At 35.4% G+C, this 23,750-nt stretch overlaps 1 protein-coding gene across 20 annotated transcripts in view; it reads right to left on the minus strand.

The window, feature by feature from the left end:
- The window catches only part of RBFOX1 (RNA binding fox-1 homolog 1), a 916,301-nt gene that overhangs the window by 589,346 nt on the left and 303,205 nt on the right, over nucleotides 1–23,750 (minus strand). For 18 of the 20 annotated variants that reach the window (XM_040592408.1, XM_040592428.1, XM_040592416.1 and 15 more), the window contains one exon: nucleotides 11,015–11,062. In XM_040592408.1, the coding sequence (XP_040448342.1) occupies nucleotides 11,015–11,062 (48 nt within the window). Of the gene's footprint in view, nucleotides 1–11,014; nucleotides 11,069–23,750 lie in introns of those variants that run through there. The other 2 variants (XM_040592424.1, XM_040592414.1) reach the window with 2 other exon arrangements.

A 23,750-nucleotide genomic window follows, 5' to 3' on the forward strand; every position in this document is an offset into this window, starting at 1 on the left:
CATGGCTCAGCTCAAACAGATGAAGTGAAAAGGTGTATTATTCACTGCTTAAAGTCTTTGAGTTTAAATTTCCCCACTCTTGAAATTCCAAACTTTCCTCCATAATGAAAATTCAACATGAGATGTACAAAGGAGTCAAAATGGCTACTGGTTGGAGGCAAAGCTCCGCTCAACTTCTATGCTGGGAAGCATCTGTCTACAAAAATAACCCTAGCTCCTAGGCTCCTAGCAAGAAGTCGATTATAAGTTCACGTTATAGACTTTACCGTATTGCAAGGCAAAAACTCTCACTGCTTCTGTGACAAGATGACCGCATGAGATGGCGGACAGCTCCAAATGCACAGTCATACAAGCACGTGTACAAGGGAGAAAGAAATAGCCTAAAGTTGCCTTTAGCCTCTGCTAGCTGCTGCTGACATACCGACTCTTGAAACTGCTTTTTAGCATATAATTTCTAGTTAATTTGCATGAAATGTATGTGTTTATTACTTTAGATAAAGGTCTCTTTAATGTCCAGCTGTTTTTTGTTACTGTGCCTTTGAATTCTTACCAAATGGTAAAAACATAAAAAACATTGAATAAAAAGGGGAGAAGAACATTTTAAAAATAAAACAATTAGAAGCATAGTGGCTTTGATACCCTTCATTATTAGAGACCCCAGCCACTTCTGTACTTACTTGTCTGGATGTGTAATTCAACTTCATCTATAAAAACAAACGACCTACCTTTAGTCCCCAGATCACAATCTGTAAACTTCGTGTGATACCCAGTATCTCAACGCAAGCCCTTTAAAACCTGATGTGCTGTTTTATCTAATTATTTTTGGTTTATTTCCTTGGACTTTCACACACCACAGTCCCTTGGGGCGTGAGGTGGTGCGGGGCAGGAGGCGCCTGACTGGCTGAGGGGGCAGGCGGGAGCTGCTGCCGGCCAGTCAGAACCAGTTCTGGCCGGCTCTGTTCCCGCCACCACCACCAGCTGCTAAAGCGGGCGACGGGCTCAGCCCTGCCATGAAATGTCCTCCCGGCACTGAGGCACAGCACATCCCCACACAGGCCACCCCACCGCCACGCTGCCCCTTGCCCCACCAGAGGAACCAGAATGGACCCACCTCCCAGTTTGTGTTGGCGGCAGTAGGTTAAATGAAAGAAAAGTCCCTGACATAAGACGGTGTTGCCCTACAAAGGGAGATAATTTTGTTCACCTCAGTATAAGACTTTCCTCCTCCTTCAGCGCTTTTTAGACCAGGTCCAACAGAAACCCTGAAAAACCTCAGAGGCTTCCCAGGCTTATGCAGGAACCATAACGAAGGGCACAGCCCGAGCATGCTGCCACAGCCTGGGAATTTCACTGTAGGCACTCCTGGGAACCACGAGAGACAAAGCGAACCAGGCACTTAGGAACCCAGTGTTACCCAGCCCCTCCGGCCGCTAGGGTTAGCGAGCGTAACTGACAGTGAGCACAGAAGTATCTGTAAATAAGGTGATTTGTCTGTACATATTGATAACTCTAAGCTTCTCGATGAGGTCTCCCCCATCTTTCTTTACAAAGTCTCCCCCGTGCTTATTAAAAAGCGAGAAAAAAGGGAAGGAAATGTCAACTGAAAATTCATTTCCCTCTAAAGCAACAACCCCCATTAAACACTTTGGCATATATACAATATAAAATTACACACTAAGATACAGTTAATATATTGAAATCCATGTCACTTGGCCTTGGAATCTGGCACATTGCAAAGAATCTGGTACGTCAGATTAGTAACTGAAAATTATGTAGATAATAAATTGCTTAAGATCAACTATACCTTACTGATGCACTAGAGTTTGGGCTACATACAGCTTACACTACAGGAAACTGACCCCCTTTAAAAAAATAGTTCATTACATTGTAGAAAAAGTTGCACTGCCCCATTGCTGCAAAGTTTATTCATTCACAAACACAGAGAAGATCCAAGACATGTTCCCATTCACAGTATCTGAATATTAATAGATCTGTGGGGGATTTCCTTTTCTGTCTAACTTCAAAAGCCAATTCTCCTCTACGTTTTTATCTCCATTGAAAACTCAATGGTCAGATGTAGTCAAAAGTTCAGCAAAGCTTTAGCCTCTCATGAATTATATTTCAGTTAATTTTGACAGATAATTCTCCCTCTCGACTTACTTTTTTTTTCCTCTGAATCTGATTAATTTTACATTTAGTTGAGTATTAAAGCCAAAGAGTTTCTTTATTCTGTCTTCCTTGTCTTCAGGTGAAATACAATTCATTGTATGCAATGCAGGTACAGTACATATTAATCTATTCCAAGTTCACTTGTGCATATATTTACTTCAGTAAACATTTTTTTTTTATTTATATAAAAGTATTAAATATTTCAGATTGCTATTTCTAGCTCAGTGAGCTTTGCAGGAGTTATTAGCAAGAAGTTGCCATATGCCAAATGCAATTTATTTCAAAGCAGAGGAAGTTCAAAAAGAATTGTGACTGCTTTCCAGTTTTTAAAATCACATAATACAAACATCAGTTCCTAATGTAATAGTAGATAAATGCATGTTTTAACACCAAAGCATTAAATAAAAAGGCTAGAAAGAGAATCAGCTGAAAAGTATGACTACTAGTCAGAGGAAATGTTAAAAATTAGCACTATTTTTTTTTTTTTTTTAAAAAGTGTGTTGGGTTTTTTTTACATAGAGAATAATAAAGCACATCATGCTCATGGATCCTTTTTAGACACTTGTAAATTGTATTTAGACTGGAATCAGATTGCAACCAATGTTATTTTGATGATTACTTAAACTCCAGCCTACCTCAATAAAAAGCTGACATCTCAAAGGCACCCAACTACTAAACCTGCTCACTGCCAAGTCACTCATACCAGGAGGTTTGTCTGAAATGAAACTGAAATTATCAGAATATACCTACCACATAAAATACATTTTCCTATTCTGTATTTTGCATATGCTGTAACTAGATTTTGCCATTTAGGTGACTGATGCCCTCAACAAAATTTGTTTGCAACACAGATTAATCTGTAACAGGGATTACAGCTACATGAGTGGAAACGAAGGACTTCATCAGTATTAAAGGACTCTGGAAAAGAGATGGTGTACCTTTCATATGTTTCTTTCTTCATTCTTTGACACCTTCTCCCAAGAGTTTTAATATGGAAAAGTTGTCCTTAAAAGTAAACAGTAAATTGTCTCTTCAAGAACTAATTTGCTACACAGTCAGAGAATTAAAATTTCAAGTTTTACCCAAATATCCTCAAATAAAGATTTGAAAAAATCTTTTTAATAAAATAGATATAATTTATATGCAATAGCAATCATGTTTATACATAGTAGTACAGGGACAGAAAATGCAATGGTTAAAGATGGAACACATTGGCAAAAAGACACAATGTACCTTTTTTAGCAATCTGCCTTAACAGGTATTCTATCCTAGCATAATAAATACACTGTCCGTGTCCCTTATGTGTATTCAGCATGTGTAAAAGTCATGCAGCTCAACACATTGACACTTCAGTGGGAGGTCAAATTATTGTTTTGGCACTTCTGTCATGCCTGTCATTTCAATTCCACTTTATCAAATTACAGATTGCTAGACAGAGTTGGATTAAGGGGAAAGACAGACACACACACAGAGAGGAGCAATTGTCATCACTTCAGTTGTGAAATTCCATAATTGCATGTCAGCAACAGAAAGAACAAGAGAGCAGTAACAGGACTGACATTATGATCATTCAAATACTATGAAACTTTTCAACAAGACTTTGCACAGTGTCAAGCTACATGTCAGGAAATTAACTTGATTTCTGAGTATTTCCTCAGATTTGCCAAATATTTATTAGGCTGACTAATGCTGTGTGTTAAGTTCTAGGGCAAATTTCTGCTAGTTATTTTTCCATAAGTAGTGATTTTACTTGACTGGAACAAATTAAGACAAAGAAAAAGAAAAATCATTTGATTCAAAAAATATCACTAAAAGTCACATGAATAAAAATAAATTATACCTAAACAGCTTAGATAACGGGTTTGATTCAACTTTTGGAGTTTTAGGATACCTGGAGTGCAACAGAACTTGATTTAAAAGCATTGTGGAGGAGTTAGCCATGGATTTCAAGTAACTTTTCTGGTAATAAACGAGCAACAAAAAAACCCAACAACTCAACCACCCACACCTTAGATAATTTTACCCTTTTGTGGAAGGTGTACTGGGGAAGCTCTCCCACACCTTAGATAATTTTACCCTTTTGTGGAAGGTGTACTGGGGAAGCTCTCCCACACCTTAGATAATTTTACCCTTTTGTGGAAGGTGTACTGGGGAAGCTCTCCCACACCTTAGATAATTTTACCCTTTTGTGGAAGGTGTACTGGGGAAGCTCTATTTCCCCAGCTCTATACTGGGGAAGACTCAAGAAGCATTGTGTAAATCTGACTTACATGAGCTGAGATGTCAGTGGAAACCTCTGGTGTATTGTGACAGATGGATACTATTCTTGGAACAGCTCGTTATTCTCACTTCTGGGTTACACCCTTGTTTCTGAATCCTCTATATTGCATGAGGTGCTGTCATACAATGGTTCGATACTACTCCTCACTATTTGTACAACAGGTAAAGAGGCAGAAGAAATAGGAATCATATGTTCACTCTAGTAGGCACCAGAAGGTTCATTAATGTTCAAAACTTCCTTAGATTCCTCTGAATCTATATCCAAACATAATTTAGTCACTTCCTTACCAATCTGTTGGAATCTTCCCTCATTAATAAAAAAAAAAATAAAAAATATTCTTTTAATGTGAGGAAAGACGCATCTCATAACTCTGCAAAACAATGCAGATTGCATGATTCCTTCACAAGGAAATACAAATGCCACTTACTCATATTCATTGACAGAAAGCTCCTAAACAGCAGAAAAAAGAATTACAATTAAAGGAAACAGTATATAAATATATCCACGCCTTAGATGCCAGTAGCTGAGTCACTCCCTCCATGATGCTTCTTACTAGTTCTTCACTGTTTGATACCTGTATTCATTCCCTCCCACAGTAAACTGAAGAACATTACAGAAATGGGATAAATTTTCTTGTTACCAATGAGACAATTTTTTCACTTAAACTGTCTTGGAAAACATTTTCACATGATCACTGTAACTTTAAAGAAAACTTGCAAGAAGCCATAGAATAGGCAAAGCAAAATATATTTCTAAAGGTGTTTCTATTTCTCCTCATTTTCTCTCAGACTCACTTTGTAGTCTTGCCTCTCTTCCCTTCGCATTTCTCTTTACCCATATGTAACTTCAGCGATATAAATGTAAGTACTCTCCTCATAGATGTTTTTAATTTGTTTGTAAAGTACTTCGAGATATTCTGACAGAAGGTATTAAAAAAAAATAATTATAAAATATTTTCCACAGCAGGCATAGAAAAGGAAAGGCATTACTGCCTACACCATATCCCACAGAAGGTAATAGGGAGTTATGAAACATTATATCACTACAGGGAAATTTTCTAACTTACTGACCTATCGTGTTATTGGCCTAATGCATAACCATAAAGTCTATTGCTCTCATAAAGCCTCTGCACTCTGAGCTCAAAAGTGGTAAATCTTAAAAGTCAAGATGCATCTCAAAAGTGTTCTTTCCATGAGCTACTTTTCTTCTCAAGAACAGGAAACGAAGCAAGAGTGACCTTGAGCCACCAAGCTAATAACACTTAGCTGCTAGTTAACGGTCGGTATTATGTTGCCTGCAAGGAATACTGAAGAGAATGTCATTGCACATTACAGCAAAAGTGAGTCTATTACTAAAAAAAGTAAGCTGATTTAAAACAAAAGTGAAGAAGCCAAAGCTGAAGAACAAAACATGCCTAGCATAGTAAAAACTAGCGGAAACAAAATTATTCAGCACAGAAAGGTTATCCTAAGTAAACTTTCCATTCAGGTAGGTGAAGGGAGGTGGGGCAAGAAGGGCAAGACAACTTCATATCAGAGTTTCACAGCGTTGCCGTGAATAAATTTGATGATATGACAAAGGCAACTGCAGAGTAAAACAAAGTATTCCCTTTGTATTCTGTTCAGACCTCAAAGGCAGAGCAGAGCAGGGCGAAATCTTATTTACAGTTTAATTTGTTTGTATTTTTGAAGATTCCTGTTCTATGCAAGTCCCATATGAATGTATGAAAAAAGATAATTGTTCAGACGAAGTAAAAGATGTGAACTGCAATTAATAAAAGACAAAGATTTATTAGGGGTGTTTTTTTCAGGTAACAGGAACTGATGAAGCTGGTGTAACAGCAATGGAAAAAAAGAAAGGCTTTACATATCAGCAGTCTTTTTTGAGTGGAGACTAAGACTAAAGTTTGGTTATATGAAATGGAAGAGAAGATTGTAAAGGAATCCACATGGTCTCACTCGTGGCAAAAAGGCCAATACCCTTAGCAATTCCCTTCAGCCAAAACCATTTAGTCTGCCCCCAAATCACACTTATATGAAAAAACATGGGTAGAAGAAACAAACCTACAACAAACGGTCACTACCCTCACAAGAGCAAAACTTCATGCTGGAAAACATCACAGGCTTTGGAAATTATGGCTCAAATTCCAAAACATCATATGGCTAGCTTCAGAAATCAATGTATGTTTATAAAAATCAGACTTTACACGTTTTTAACAGGTTTCTTTCTGTGAAAATTTAAGGGTCACATTTCTACATATGTTTATTTGAAAAACAAAGTCAAGACATTTCCATGAGCACTGGATTCATTAACATCAAACGTTGTGATGTTCAGACTGAAAGTATGAGATCAAAACAAAAAAGGGCTGGCCGTGACACAGAAAAGAATACCAATTAAGTAGTAAATGAGTCGTACATACACTTATGGGTCCACTGCTGGCAACAGTAAATGCAATTTAGTAACGCAGAATATTACAGACCAATTAGAGCCAACTGTTGATTACTTGTCACCTGTTACTCTCAAATCTTGAGAGGTTCTATCCTTGCAGAAAATTTAAGTAGAATCTTACATAAAAGGGTCGGTTGAAATAACAATGGAATGAGAGACAGATGTTAGTGATAAAGTGGTTAGGATAAATAAATGCTATTTTGTCATTCATAGAATAATATATTTCAAAATAATAATTAGTTATTAAATTTGAGTTTGCCTTGAGGCTATGCTTTAGCCATGGTTACATGAATTTCTAGTTCAGAAGTTAAGAGATTAAGAAACTTCAGGAAAAAAAGACTGCAAGAAAAGGCACCTTGCAGTTATATATTTTGTTAAGTGGGAAAATTTTCCATTAATTACTAATGATATAGTTCATTAGCAGTATATTTCATTATGAAAGTGCAAATTATTAGATACTAATGATGCATGTCATAATTGCAGTAGTTTGTCTTGATTTCAACCTAATGAAATAAAAATATTTATTTACAATGTTTCAGATCTATGAATTACATTAAGTTGCTAATTAATGCTTTCAATAAACATGAAATAATGCATTATTATTAAGGGAGAATGATGTCTGGTGTTTTGATGATCACTGTATAGGTCATTGTAATTTATATTCCTGGACTCTAAAGTAAATCTGCCACTTAAGCTCAGTGGAAGTTTCAGTTTTGAGACAAAACACAAGGAAAAGATGAAATGTATCAAGAATTTACTACATTTCTGTTCTTCCAAAGTGCTACAGCAAATTAACAAAACGAAGAAGATAAATTTAGGGGTTTTCTGGACAATTCTTTATGTTAATTCGACCTTCTGCACTTGAAAGCTAGAGCACTAAACAGATTGTCATTGTTGTTGGATAAAAAGTTTACTTCTAGCAAGTCATAAAAAAAACCACAACCCCAAACCCAGCAAACCTCATGTCTGTTGTTACTACCGCAGTGATTAGTGAGGCAAGGTCACAGAAGAGCCCATAAACCTGAAGACATGTGTCTGAATGCATCAGTAGTTACTGCATGAGAAATTCATAGCACTCAGCACTGCAATGTTGATAACCTCCAGCTCTCCAACCTTAATGATACATTAAGAGACTCTCCAGGTTTCACAGTAAGTTTGGAAACCCTGTGACTGTCACCTCGCCTTCATGCCACTGCTTGTAAGAGCAAGAAGGGAGAGAGGGAAGCGAGCAAAAGAGGCTGGCAAAGTAATAACACGTAGGAGAACATATGAACTTCTCGCGCTTTCACTTCACTTCCCTTGCTCTGTCCTAGGTCCTGGATTGTCTCAGAAAAAGTCATATTCTGCATGGGATGAGGTACCCCTTTCTGGGGTCAGACAGCTGGGTTAGCCTTCATAGCCCCAGGCACTGAAGAAAGATAGCTCCTTAGGAAACCACTCAAACGCAGAGCAATCACTGAGGCCAAGAAAAAGCTTCAGATTCACAGCTGCTGTAATTTATGCTGAAATAGAAATCATCCTATCGTAAAACAATGGGGAAAAAAACCCCAAACCAAACAAATACAGTTTACTGGCAACAGGCTGGAACATCTGCTAGATAAAGAGAAAGCGATAATAATAAAAGGGAAAAAAACTAAAAACAACACATACATTAATTAGGCTGCAGTCCAAAGCTTATCAGGCTCTTGACAACTTTTCCCATTAATCAAGCAATAAGAACAACTTTTTGGTTACTCAGTTTTAGTAGCTGATACCCACACCAAAAAATTCAGATCTCAATGTTTAGAAATAAGGTCCTAGACTGCATTTTAGCATATTTTAAAACAACATGTACCTAAATTTAAACAGCTAGCCAGTTTCATTAAAGCTAATGCTCAGAATCTGAAGCGTAAATAGCCTGAGTTTCACAGTAATGAGTACCAGCTGATGTTAAGAGATTTTAAATTACATATCATGTGTTCAACACTTTCAGAAACTCAGTTACTACTTCACATGGGGATACACTACACAGATTTAGTAATGCAGAAGTGGATGCTAGCTCCAAATTTTAAAATGTCAGTAGAAATCTATATAAAAAAAATAAACCACAAAACCGGCTCACTCTTTAGTGAGAAAATACTCAAAAACTCGATTAATATTTACTCCTAAAATTAATAAAATTAATAATGTAATAAATTAATAATTTTTTTTTTCAATTTAATATACTTCTACATGAAGCATTTGTTTCCTGGTTACTTTTGAGCTTCAACATATTAACCAGGTTCATTTTGATTCAGCTCACTACATGTCTGCAAAACGCTTGAGAAAATAATTGAAGGAATTACACAAGAAACAACAAGGCATAATTTGTCACTTGCTGAAACTTAATGCAGCCTAGAAGGGGAAGCAGAAAGCAGGAGAATTTGGAAATTCTACAAAAATCCTAAAATAGACATTATTAACATAAGGAAATAGGATTTATGGAAGGCATAAAGTCAGTAACAGAGAAAAGCAGAAAAGCCAGAATACTGCCATTTGTTAAAATGTTTTTAAAATCAACAGCAACAGAACCCCTAAAACTCCCATAGAACTGAAAACTCATTAGGAGTGTAATTAGTAAGGACAATTCTTTAAATTTAATGCATAGGAAAATGGTTGTTTCACCTCTCAAAACAATAAAGCAAAGTTACTGTTCCTATTGACAAAACATGTTGTAGTTCTCACTAACGTAAAGCATTGTTAAACACATCATTACAGTATTTTTGAGCCTTGTGATAAAGCCAACACACTTTTTAAATTCCAAAAAAGTTCCACTACATTTCCTTACTGTCCTTGTAGTTGTCCTACAATAAGCCTGTTCTATTACACTGATACACAGAGAAAAACATGCACTGTTGACTTCATTTGAATGCAAAAAACTCAACCTGCCTTAGTATAGAGGACTTCAACAACTGGAGTAGTAACAGCTGCTTGGTATCTAAAATACAGCATACTTTCTCTTCTAGTTACATTCACAGATTAGTATCTTAATTAAATTCTTATTATGTTTCTGTATAGCTCCAAATAATCCACTCACTTCATTCCTGAAAACACTGAAATTCATTGAAATTCCAAAGAACCTGTATCACATACCTCAACAAAGCAAATTAAATGCGCTTTCCTGAGGTAACTTCATCAGCATTTAGTATCAGACTTGTACGACATTATTTCATAAATTTCGAGCTATCATGACCAATTAAAGTGCTTTTGGTATAATGCTGTTTAACAAAACCTCATTTTTTATAACAAAAAGAACTCAACTTCTATTTTGCAAAAAAGGAGGAGCTTATGAATGATCATAGGAAGATGCAGTAGTCAAAAGTGGTTAAAAGACAAAGTACCAAACAAATCAGCTAAAAAGCTATTGGAAAGTTGAATAATAAAACATTGGCGTCACACATTTTAGCACAGACACACTAATGCTAAATTAAGCATAAATACCTACTGTTTCAAAACATAAATTGAGTATATGATAGCGTTAGGAGGCAGCTTTCTACGTTGCTCATTTTAGAGTGGAAATTGATAGTACTTCAATGTAAGAATTCCCTCCAAAAATGTAACTTTACTCAAGTATATTCAAACATACACGCCATAATGTAGTTAAAAAAAAAAAATCTAACAAAGTGAAGAACATATACTTTATACTTGTTCACAGAAAATAAAACTGGAAAGAAGATATTTTCTTTTAAAACATCAACTATTTATAAGTACAAAAAAAAAATCAGTATCAGAGATACTGCTTATAAAGCAAGAAAAATCAGTTCTTATCTTGCTACTTTACAAATACTTAACACTGCAAGCCAACATTACCATGAAAGACATGACTCAATTTATTTGTTATTAATAGAAATTAAGAACAGGAAGTGCAATTGCCTTTTAACTGTTCATAGTTTAATGAAATGAGCATTTCCTTCTGAACAAGCAGCTCTTCACATTTCTAGCAGAAGTATACTCAATAGTTAGACTATTTTGTCCACTCTGAAGTTAAAATAAATTAGAAAATTTTGTTAGAAAAGTGTAATAGAAAAACATTTATAAAGCCCAAAAGCCTGCACTTACGGAGTTGCCTGACAAATTACATTAAAACAATGCACTTACGTTTCTGTCCTCAGTTTCTAGACAGGAACTGCACTCTGCTTTAGTATCCTGAAAAGACAAACGGAGAAGACTTTGTCACCCAAGCATATTGATCAGGGTTGTGGGAATAACTCTGGATGAAGAAAGGGCTTCTAAGTCTGAAAAGTGGGGGTTTCAATCTATTACACTTCACTAAAATGTTGGTTCTGTAAAATATATTTAAATGTACAATGTTTAGTATTATGGCTTTGAGTAAGGTTTATTAAGCTTTATGACAAGCATAAAATTAAAGACAAGATTGAAACATCACAAAAACAAAACCTATTTCAATATAGCATAGCCAGTTTGTAAAACAAAAATATGATCTCTGCTTTACAGTTCATGTTTGCTTTTTCTACTTGCATCTTGAGGAACCGATAACTGCTTGTTCACTCTTTTTTTCCTTTTCACTTTAAATTAGTGATGGTAGATTTAAAAATACAAAGGTTCACTTAAAAGGAAACAACTGCTCTAACTTATGCCTGTTGTCAAGAGTGCTAAGCAGGACTTGGTATGTTGAAGATATTTTCATCTGAATCTTAATGCAACATGCAAGAGTAATCAATCATTTATTTACTACAAACACTTACATGTATGTGTGTGTGTATATACACACACACATGTATACACACACACGTATATTTTGGACTTCTGTTTTCTTCAGGAGTCAAACAAACTTAAACCTAATAACACTTTAATTCTTAAGGTATTTTGGCTGTCATTGAACCTTTGGATTTTTGCCAGCAGACCTTAAGGCATGATGAGAAAATCATTATCATAAAACCTATAATCTGAAAAACATTTATTTCTTCATATTATCCCTCTTTACAACAAGTAGCTATTGAAAACTGAGTAAGCCAAATATAGCTCAAGTCATTAAGCCATAGACAAGTGACCTATTATGACTGCCTTTGTTCTCAACTTCACTGTTCTAGTGAGGGTATTCTTGGAAACCAATTTTGCTTACGTACTGAACTTTAGATATTTTTATTGGAAAAAAATGGCATACAGATAAGGAACATTTTTTTGTGAAAAGTAAGTCCTTTCTCAACCTCTCACTGAAGCTAGAACTACTCTCACCAGTGTTTAGATTATCGTCTAGAGTTGCTTGCTACAGAAATCTCAAACTACAAATTTAAGGCTGATAGGTAACAGCAGCTCCTAGTAAGAAGTCTTAATAAATAAATTACGTTTCTTCAACACCATGCCTATTCATCTTAAATGAAGGACTGGAATTATTTCAGTGCCAAAGACTTCTTACCTAAGCCATATACCCATAAAAGATTTTTTTTAAAAAATAAACCATTCAATTTAGTAAGATGAATGGAGACTACCTGGAAAAAAAAACAAAAAAAAAAAAAAAAAAAAAAAAAACAAACCCACAACTTTCATTCACAGCAAGATATAGTACAAATGTGTTTGTTAGGCATTTTAAGCTCTCTCTTAAGCAGCATATTTCCAACAAGAATCTTTGTTATTCTAGTTAGATTCATATATGAATTAGTTCCTCAAATACTCTTTCTATTCAAAGTACTTTTCATGGGGAACCAGACTGTACTTTGTGGTGTGTAACACTCAAAACTTGTCTTCCAAGTGTGACTTACTGGCAGCGAGCCAGTCTCTCGCCATGTCTCTCCTCCCATTTGGTGGATAAGGAAATAGTATCTCTGCCTGCACACTGACTTCCTGAGCCTTTTTGTATATTTACCTTAAGGGTTTTGGGTTTAAAAAGCTTTCTGCCTCAGAGGAATGAATTCAAACTTCATTAGCACCAGTGCTCCTCACCTGCTAGCTATGCTCTAAGTGACCTTTTGGAAAAAATAGAATGTTCTTTACCATACTTATTAGTTAATAAAAAATGAATCATATCTTTTCACATTACCAAGGACAAGCATGGCTCTATCTCACATACTGACCTAAATTAACTGAATGCAGAATAAAGTAGCTCCTATCAGGTTCTAGTCATAGCTATTACAAGCTTTCAGTATGATGAATATACCTTGTTCAAGCCCCAACAGCACTCCTATCCCTTCTGCTGTCTATAGAAGATTTTAGTTTGCTATTTTGCCACTGTCATTTCCCATTAAAAGCAATGTATAATAAACTTAAGTTCATAAGTATTCATTACTTAATGTGAATTAAAAATGCAGTGTTACCTGGATAAAACAAAAGCCATCTCCCTCCTAGTACAGTTCATCTTACATGCTTGTCTACAACCAGTAGGGCAAAAGGTACAAACCAAGCATGCAGCCAAGCTGAAAACAGTTGAGGCCAACCCAGCAAAGATTCTTAATGCTGCAATCAGGAATTAAAGAGATAATGTACCTGGAAGTTACCTGATAGCAGCCATAAGGAAAAGATACAGGCTGAAAAGCAAATGATGTAATTTCTATCCTGTATTTTATCCCTAAACATTAGATAATTATTTCATCTCGTACTGTTTGGTTCTCTATCTAAAGATAGAGAAAGTGAATCTTGCAAATTAAACATTGCACCATTAGCAATGAAAACTATATATGTATGGTTTCAATATTACTGGATATTGACACCAGCAAGAGAAAGTGGTATTGGGTTAATTTTTAAATTATATAAAGTCAGAGAGACCTGAAATCAGACTTCTGTACAAGGACAAGAACAAATAAATTCAGGGACCGCTGTTATATTATTGTTTCTGGTATTCCAAATATTAAGTTCAAATTACTGCCTAAATTTTATATATATATATATAAAATTTGCTTTTGGTACATTGTCAGATAAAAACCTGGACTGTAACAACCATTTAACATGTAATATCATACAAAGCCTGACTTCCAGAACAAGATTTTTCTTTAGCAATGGGTCAAATCCTCACAAATGCATGTACTCCATAATAAAGCATAACTAAGGCCACTGACAGGTTACCTAGAGGAGGACTAAAGTAGAATTCAAGAATCCTCAGTCCAAAGGGGTTAAAGCAGCTGGAAGGAGGTAAAAATATAAACGCTAAAAATTTGTGCTGTAAGTAAGGAGGAAATAATAGGAGACAATCACTGAGTCTCTTCTAAAAGCAGTAATTTGTAAATTTATTAGCTGTATAAAAAAATTGTATTTTGCAAAAGGTTCACATTTAAAAACAATAGTAAGAGTTCATCACTTCTGCAGAAATAATTACAGGAGTTGCTTGTTGTTCATCTGGTGCCCCTAGAAAGTCTATCATGCGGTCTTTTTGGCAGAAAAGCAGTCAACTACTTTGTTACCAATTGAACTCAGACAGATTTCATCTTTGAGTGACAAGAGTATTTCATGTTAGGGACATGCATGCCTATCTTAAACTTTAATTGACCAAGAAAAGCAAACCATTTTTTCTGAAACAATTAGTGTTATAAATCTTTAAAACAGTGAAGTTACTGGCTTAATCAAATACATATTTAAATTCAAAATCTGAGTATACATCATCTACATCCTAGATATACCTCTTTTAAAGAAAAAATGTACACAGAAACTAAGCTTTAACAAATTCATCAAAATGATTCATCTTTCAATCTCAGAGCAAGAAGGGAAGAAATCAGAATGTTCCTCTCTGGGAGACATCTGTGCTACTTTTTGTAAATGCAAAATGACAAAGTACTGTCATTTTAGTATGTGTATTGCACATTTCCCAACTGTATGAATTATTAGAGATTAAGAAATTGCATTGTTGTAAAGCAACTATTAAATCCTATAGGTTTGAACAATACATCAGGCAGCTTCTTTAATGTTGTTACATAACAAAAAAGAAGTTAAAAACTCACAAAAACTGTTCCTCCTGAAGAAATATTATTTTAGACAAATTATATCATGATAGACCACTTCATAGGATGTTTCATGGGACTGATGAGAAGAATGAATTATAGACATAACCTGCCACTAAGGTAGAAAACCCTCTCATCCATTTCAGTTTAAAACCAACATAGTTTCTTTTTTTTCCTCTAGCTGTCACTGCATCACGGCCAATAAAATTATATTATTATAAACATATTAAGAACTCTACTTTTATGTGGCAGCACAAACCAAAATTGCCTTTTTTGTCTGCTACGCTGGGTAGCAGCAACAAGGACACAAAGCAATGTTTTATGCAGGACATCAGAAGCAACATAGGACAAACACAAATTTTAAGAGTTGAACAAAGCACCATAAGGGACAGTGCCACATGTATTAAAGACTAGAACTACATTAACTGAGATGGTGAAACTATGCTCACCTCTTGTGTTTGCAGGTTTACAGTTCTAAAAGGTAGCTTTCAAACATTCCTGATGAAATTTAGTCACCTTAGAAATTACAACACAGTGACTATACAACTGGTACAAACTTATGGTTGTATTGAGTACTATGGCTTGCCAATTAGAAAAGTGAGACCAAGAGGTACAATTTTTCCAGTGCAAGTTTGCAGACAACTAATGATGTAGATAACTCGACATAAAGTTCTACTACCAGCAAATAGTATAGAACACATCAGATACGACACCGGTTTTACTCCTGAGAAGGCTCCCCTTCCTCATCCCAGTTTTTTCTGTTTAATCATTCATATCTTTCATGTATTTTGAAGTTTATTCTGCTAGGCCCTTAGGAAACATCTATCACCTTCATCCAATATTAGCATTATACATATGTTACTGAATAGAAGTAAAAGAAAACATCTAGAAAGCAAAAGCAATCTTTGGTCATAGCATGATGTTGCATGACATTTTGGGTTTAGGATTTAGTAGAAACCTTCACACACTTTGTTTTACACAGCTTCTGTAATTCTACATTTAACTTGACTTCTTATATTGCAAATAGAGATAATTAAATCAATATCCTCAAGTAGCCAGCCATTAGTCATGGTAACATAGCTAACACTTGTACATGGCCATGTACTTTTTCATACATTTTTCAGTCTGTTATCTCCCTGCTACCCAAAACCTGTTTCCTCTACTTCCCTATCATTGTAACACAGAATACCAGAAAGAAACCAACCTCCCAAAACCCCTCAAGAAGAAAACAAAGTCTGTACACTAAGAAACTTTAGAAAAGTTATTTGAATTTCCAACATCTGTTATTTTTCATTTGAGAGTAATGAATTATAAAAGGCAAACAGAATTCATAGGTACACACACTACTCCTATGGCCTGCATCAGCAGGAGGGAAGATGAGACTCAAAAGTTACTGAAGTATTTAAACTGTTTTTTCCTGTAATATCAAGAACGGTCAGTAGGTGGAAGCAAATAACCTTGTAAAATCTTTTTCAAGCTCCCTATGAAAGATAAATCCATTGCACTGACCAGGCTGGTCAGGTGTTTTACAGGTATCCTTGGCATCCATCAAGTGCTAACATAAATTATGTCTTTTCTTCACAACATTGGTTTCTGATTTCATAAAAATCCTTTAGATTTAGAAATAAAAGTTTGGTTGTTTTATGGGGGTTTTTAAGGTTATAAAATTTTTAAAAGTGAAATGGATTCCTTCTAATGACTAAAGCTTATATAAAGGTAATCTGATATTATACAAAATAAGAATGCATACATAAAATGTAAAAGTACACAGTCAAATTCTAGACTATTGATTTTTCTCAATATTTTTATTACGTGCTTAAATATATCAAAGCCGTGAATTATTGAGGAAAATACTTAATCTTTTTCACCATCCATTAGCCATTATATTTCATTATTGCTGCTAACAAACAGGCTGCCAGAAGAAGAATTCATTTGAATTTTATATTAGTTCTATTTTATCCATCCCAGAGAACAAATTAGGCATGCAGTAATACTTACTGAAGAAGAAAATAAATGAAAACTGAAACCTTAGAATGTGACATTCAAGTCTTTACTAAGTTTGTCCCCAGCAACTGAAGGACTCATGCAGAAGCATCATCAAATCAACTTAAGAAGCCAATTTTAGGACTTTAATGGCCTCAAGAGCTGCAATGTCAAAGATTTAAGAAAGGAGCTTTGTTTAAGAAAGCAATAGCTTCATCTGTATTTACTAACATTTCTGGACCAACTGAGGCTTGTGTCTACAAGCTACAGGTAGAAACCAGGGGAAGACTGGGTCAGCTGGGTCTTCTTCTCTTGCCTCAGGGCAGCCTTGGGGCTGTTTGTCTAGCCTTGGAAAGGAAAGCCATCTGATCAGGGATTTAAAATCAAGCTTCTCAAGACTTTGGGGAGCTTACTTCTCTTGTTTCTAGCTAAAAGTAGACAGACTTTAAGAGGAAGGTTTACAAGACTCTTGGAAACCGAACTGACAAATTTTACAATAAATAATTACTGCTTGTAAAAATACTGCTGTATTTTTAATGCAGATTTGAAGGGACTCTTGTGTATGCCCTCCCACGCTCCCACCCACCATCCGGCTGTGTAAGTGGATACCCAATCTCTTCTTTCTCCTGATTTTCATGTTTTGCTTATATGCATTTTCAATTTTCAAGGCTATCAGAGCTGAAAACCGTTTTTTCTCAAAAAAGCTTGAATTATTTCATTAATAAAGACTTGTTCGAGGGAACAGGTACTGCTTACAGATAAAGCTTTATGGGCTGAAGTATATGCACCTTCCCTGCTTCGTTTCCTCTTTATTCTCTCACCTTTATGAGTTACTTGTGCTTTTCTTAAATACATTCTAAATACTTGGAGATGCAAAGACGTATCTCTCCACAGCATAGAGAGCAAGCCTTTGTGTGCCTATCAACTGACCTAATTTCTCTAAACATGTTTTCATTAGTCCAATGATGCAAAATAACCCAAGTATAAATCTTCAATATCTTTAGATCATCACAACTGCACGAAACAACATAATGAATACGTAGCATTTTCAGAAAAGATGCATATAATTTTAAGACATGAATCTATTGTGTAGATGTATCTAGCTATATCAATAGAAATTTGCTGTGGAAACCTGGAGAAGTATTCAGGTTAAGACTTAATTTAGGGGGTAATAAATATTTAATTTTCAAAGATGGCAATATAGATTTCCATTAACATTTAACAGCTTGAACAGCACAAAAAACCATTTAAGTTTCCTGTATATAGCATTTAGACCCTACAAATCAAATCTGAAACTCCTTTTCTAGATGGCCTTCTAACTTCAAGGCTGAAAGTTGCCATGCTCAATTCAAAAAGCAACACAGTTACATCTGAAACCATCTTTCAGATTCAAAGTGAGAAAATATATGCCATTTCCATTTTCTACTTTGTGTACAATTTTCTAAAATTCCTTTGAAAATCTAACTATACTTCATTTTTAACTAATTAGGAAAAAAGGTGTTACTTCTGGAGCAAAGTCTGGTTAACCACCATCCCAAGAATTTTCAAAACTGTAAATTTAAACAGTTTTAAACCATTAAAACTAATTTTTTCACCTGTAATCATTATTTATCTAATAATATCCCCTTAGTTGTCAAGTAGATCAACAGTCACATAAATATTAGTATATTTCAAGCCACTGAAATCTAGGTGATCAATACATATTCCTGACATATCTAAAATAAAAGTTGTCAAAAAAGCTGCCAGTGTGGTTTCAACACAGACTACACACTAGATAAATTAGGTAAGGTGCCACTTTTATAGAAAGCAACTTATTTTGACAGTTTATGTTTTCAAATTAACAACATCATAAGAGGACAACTGCATATCTGGAAAAATGTTTTTGTTTTGGCTTGATTCCCTAAAGTAAGCAAGCATAGAAAAGTACTTTTACTTCAATTACCTCGACACCTTTAGAATATACATTTATTATGTTCAGACATGTTTGACAGGGAAATAGGAGCCACAAGAATTATTATGTTCCGGTACTTTTCATAAATCAGAGGCTAAGTAAAAAGAAAAGACTTAACATTATTTGTAAAACCAGCTACTACAGCTGTTAAAAGATCTCAAAGGGAGCTGAGGATGCTGAGATGGGGAGGTCTCGTTATGTGAAGTCAAGATACTGAAGTGGCTGCTGGGAAGAAGGTCCATGGGTTTTGAGTGGGGATTGTGAAGGACAGGGGGTACAAATCTGTAATAAAGCATTTTTATTAAGTCCACTGTACTCAAACATTACTTTCTTCAAGTCTGAAGAGGATTTTTGTTTAAGTTTTCAACAAAGATCAGACATTTTGAGGCTATGTACTGATGAATAGTAAACAAATTTTAAATGAGATTGCAAATTTTCAAGGTTACAGAGTGACAGAAGTTTCTTAATGAAAAACGTGTGTGACGACTGCAGTACTAAGAAAGTAGGTGCCCATGAAAGTTACGGCTCTGTGAAAATATATTTTTTCTTGGAGGTTATACTAAACTTCTGATTGTCACAAAATGTTGAGTTTTATGCTTTTAATATATATTAATTCAATGTCTACTTCCAAGCAGAAAAAACAGTTACATTCATAACAAACTGGTCACTATGCATTTTTGAGCGAAAAAAGCAAAACAGAACTTCATGTTGGAATCAAGGCTTCACTGCATACACAACCCACAAGTATTCTCACTCACAATTCTCACAATTCTCTCTCCCATCCCACGGAGGGGGAGTGAGCAAGCAGCTGGCTGGTGTTTAGCTGCCTACTGGAGTTAACCTGCAATAATCAGAAATTTATTACTTTTCAGCTTCTACCTATGCACAAGCGTGACAAGCACCCAGGTCACAAATTATTTGGTGCTTCATATATGGAAACGTATTTCAACCTCCTGGCATACCTCCACATCATCAGAATAATAAGAATGTGCTATGGGGGAAGACTGTATCCAAAGGACTACTCCTATCATGAGCAAATTAAGAAAAAAAAGCTTTGATGATGACAGCCACTGCTTTAATATCCAAGTGAAATAAAGAATTTAACTAGAGCCTCTGGTGGCAAGCCTGTAGAATTTGGAATGGCCATAGTTTTGAGTTGTTTTCTTGTCAATCAATAGTCAGACTTTTTTGTTACTGCTGGCAAGAAGAAAGCGACTGAGATGTGATTCCTTCTTCTGTGCCCAGTGTAGGGTATGCAAGACCAGTTTCCTTTCAAATATCTGCCAAGCTATACTGTGATGAAGACATCAGAACCCACTTCTTTTCCAAACATTTTTAGGAACCTCATAGTTCAAAAGACACTGGTCACATAAGAGCCCTGAAATGCTGCAGAGTAACACTTACTCACACTGCATGTACAATGAAGCTAAGACAGCCCTTAAACTGAAGGCTGCTAAGGAAAACCACCAGAGACACACGCCACTGGCGTGGCTCTAAAACAACCAGCACCCAATAGCCCCAGCATGTGCTCTTCTCCAGAATGAGTGTGCTGGAATTCAAAAGGTTTACTTTTAAGTGCATCAGTACTAACATACGCGTAGTTCTGAAGTATACAGATGACGTACTGTTCCTACTACATTTTTTTTGGTCTGTTTTTGCCCCAGACAGATGCTTCAGCCTGTATTGCCAGTAAAGTGCTATGAACAGGTTCACTGAGAAAAATGCCCCTGGCACCTTTTTGCAGAAGGATGACTGTCTCGGTACTGGCCAACAGACACATCACACAGTAGCAAAAGAAAAGAGAAGGGGGGGGAAAAAAAAACCCAAACAAAAAAAACCAAAAAACCCCACAAGGTGCCTTCATCCCCTGAAAACCACTCTTTTCAATTATGAACATAGATTTTGTGGTTTCATGTACAGATTAATGCGCACTGAGGAATTATTAATAAAAAAAACAAAACCACCAATGAATTAATTAGTTGTAATATTACTTTTAAATGTCTAATTTTTTTTTTATTGGAGTGCAGATAATCTCTCTGCATAGTACCATCCAGTATGTGAAGATATTTCAGTATACGACTGAAATATAATAGCTACTGTATTTATTTTGAAACTGATTTCACAGGGGTTTTTGCCCACAGTTGTGTATGAAAGATGAATGCACAAAATGAGCTATGGCATTTAGAAAAGAAAGGTGCCAAAATAATCCTAAAGCAAAAGGTCAGCGTAATAAAAAGTTAATTTACAAATGGATTTGGATCCATCAAAAATTAAGAAAATCAGTTTCTTCCTCTTTTTTTCAAATTCGTAGAGAAATGAAAGGAACAATGTAGCCATTTAAATGCAATTTTTCAAAGGTTATTTTCTTTATTAGTCTCATAATCTGCAATTTCTCACTCACTAGACAGGTTAAGTCATGTATTCATCCGAGAAAATCCAGTAGGAATGAAGCATCAAGCATCATACTATGAATTTTAGGAGCTGTGCAGGAATAAAACCACAAATGAATCTCTACAGCTCTCATTTGCCCTCATGTATAAACACAAAGCTCTTCTACTTACACACACCAACCATGAGCTGAGCCTTCAGTTTTGGGCTGCAGGCTCTCAACCACACTGGGTAAGAGAAGAAGTCAATTGCCCTTAAAACCTTGGCTCACACTGAAGCGCCAATACTGTCTCTGGGGCTCCGAACACTGAGACCATTCTTTGACTGCTGACTGAATCGGAGTCCTGGGAACGGAGTAACACAGAGGTGAGACAGTGAGTCTGCAGCCAGATCTCAGGGAAGGGGTATAAGATCTTGCACGCAAACCACGCTTTGTATACACAGTGCACGTATACGCACCAGTACCGTTCTACCTTAGAACACTGCACCAAGCCTGATGCATGGTAACAACCAGCACCTGAGGTACACTCTGAACTAGAAGCTGTTTCAGGCCATTTAATAACCATCAGACTTTCATCTTCTGAAATCTGTTCTTGAAACTCCACATACCTTTGGCCTTTGAAATATCCCATTGCATTTTCAGTTTAATCATATATTATATGGAAAAACATGAGCTTTTGTTTGGTTTTAATTTTCACTCAAAATTTGGCTGGATGTCAACAGTTCTTTCTAACAGTGAAAAGGTGAATAATTACACCAATGTTTGAAATGCTTTAGCAAGGTGTCTCTCTCAAATGTTAGAATTCATACCAACATGTATCTCTCAATCCTCAGGGAGAATCCTCCATCTTTTTGGTAGTAACCCTCAACTACTTAACACTTGATAAAATCTGAAAGTTCCAGATTAATTAATAAAGTAGATGATGTGCTGACCCAGGGAAAAAAAAGAAAAGAATGCCTCTATATTCTAATATTCTCTTACCAAATCTGATGGTGCCATTTTTTAAAAAAATTATCTGCAAAAAATAAAGATTTGCATATTCTGAAATGCTAACTCAGCATGGCCAAAGAAATGTAACAGATAAAAAGCATGTCAGAGATTTGATCACCCACCTCCTAACTCCACATTACATTTTCCATATGTTCTTTCTCCATTATAGGCTAAATACACAACTCTATGCTTTTTATAAGGTTTTATTTCCAGTTATATAAAGCTATCCAAGCATGAATACTGGACAGTATTAAAGCAGCACAATTTAGAACAAAGTAAAATAAAACCAGTAGATCAGTTTTGAGCTAAAAACCTGACTACATCAAAACCAGTTTTTGATGGAGCACAAATGGCACTGTTCCTGATTTCAGAAAATTTCCTTGATGAATTATTTTCAACCCATGGTAAGTATAACCACACACGTTTCCCTTAAACTAAAAAGTTATTAGAATCATATTATAGAAAAAAAAATATATTTCTCCCTCCTTCTGTATAAAAAAGGTTAATACACTTTTATTTGATCTTGTAAATTTTTTAAATTACTTTTTTGCCAAGATCAAGTTAAAATTTATGACCCTAATATACTGAAACATTTATTTAAAGACTGAACACAAATTCTGAACCTTAAGCGAAAAAAATCCACCATAACTTCTCTACGGAACCTTAGTTTTAGCAGCTTCTGCTAATCCGCACTACTATAATTTACCCCAAGCTGGGTATACAGAACATAGGCTGACCCGTGATACACACTCCCAATTTTGCTGTTCATATAACCATTAACAATAACAACAATAGTGCACATGAATGACAAAGAGCAGATACCAATTGAACTGTAAAATCCAATACTCTTTACCAAGGAGGGGGGAATGTGTTAAAAAATGTGTGCCTCAACTAACAGTATTATACATAGTATGTCAATTTGGTAAACGATGTACCCATAAAGTGTTTGGGTTTTTCTTCATCAACACAAGGATCTTCCTAGGGATAGCTCTAATTATAATAATAATTAATTACTAAAATGAGTTAAAAGAATCACTGGTTTAATGTAAATAGGCTGAAACCTTTCTACTTAACAAACTGTGCTCTCTTGAATAAGTGGGGAAATTTTATTTTTACAACCTGATTCAGGGAAAGTGTTTCTTCAGCTGGTTTCCTGCCAATTAACCAGCTTCTGATTTTATTTATACAGGGGTATTGCATTACAAACGAACTCTCATAACTGCTGCACACTCATAAAATTTGCATTTCTCTTTGCTTTTAAGGCAAATTTCAGGGCTGAAATATTAACTATAGCTTAAATGATAATCAAGTTCCAAATCACATTGTATCATCACTATACCCAAACAAGAAATGAGAGATCCCATAGTATTGCGGAGTTGTTTTAACTTTATCAAAAAGAAATCCAAAGAAATACTTATTTTTTCAATATATTTTAACCCAGTATTATAAAACAGAGAGCAGTATCTTACCAATACATTCAGTAACGTCAGCACTGAGCCCCCTAGGTCTTGTTTGCTACATCTCTGCTTTTACCAAGTAAACCCAGGACTACAAACCACTAACATATCCTCTGGAAAAAAATGATTATATAATACCCTTATAAAACAGAAAGAATAACACTACTACATCTTGTCA

The sequence above is a fragment of the Falco naumanni genome, chromosome 4 (assembly GCF_017639655.2).
Source record: "Falco naumanni isolate bFalNau1 chromosome 4, bFalNau1.pat, whole genome shotgun sequence".
Classification (NCBI taxonomy): domain Eukaryota; kingdom Metazoa; phylum Chordata; class Aves; order Falconiformes; family Falconidae; genus Falco; species Falco naumanni.